We start from the raw sequence: 325 nt of genomic DNA on the forward strand, positions 1-325 counted from the left end.
CCGCGCCATGGGGGTGAACGCGGTGCACTGGTTCCGCAAGGGGCTGCGGCTGCACGACAACCCGGCGCTGCGTGAGTGCATCCAGGGCGCCGACACCGTGCGCTGCGTTTACATCCTCGACCCCTGGTTCGCGGGGTCCTCCAACGTGGGCATCAACCGGTGGCGGTGAGTGCGGGCGGGGAGGGGGCACCCTGACCCATGGCTGCTCCTCGGGCCCCGCGCGGCGCTTCCTGCCCGGCCTGCGGCTCCGGGGAGCGGCGGTGACATCGTCCCACTGCGCGCGCACGTGTGTACATGTGTGTGTGTGTGTGTGTGCATGTGAGTC

At 70.5% G+C, this 325-nt stretch overlaps 1 protein-coding gene across 1 annotated transcript in view; it reads left to right on the forward strand.

Annotated features, from left to right (window-relative positions):
• The first annotated feature begins 7 nt into the window (after positions 1-7).
• Positions 8-325, forward strand: part of CRY1 (cryptochrome circadian regulator 1) — a 62,374-nt gene continuing 62,056 nt past the window's right edge. Inside the window, exon 1 of the mRNA XM_006024277.3 lies at positions 8-165. Within this exon, the coding sequence (XP_006024339.1) occupies positions 8-165 (158 nt within the window). The remainder of the gene's footprint in view (positions 166-325) is intronic.

The sequence above is a fragment of the Alligator sinensis genome, unplaced genomic scaffold, assembly GCF_000455745.1.
Source record: "Alligator sinensis unplaced genomic scaffold, ASM45574v1 scaffold267_1, whole genome shotgun sequence".
Taxonomy (NCBI): domain Eukaryota; kingdom Metazoa; phylum Chordata; order Crocodylia; family Alligatoridae; genus Alligator; species Alligator sinensis.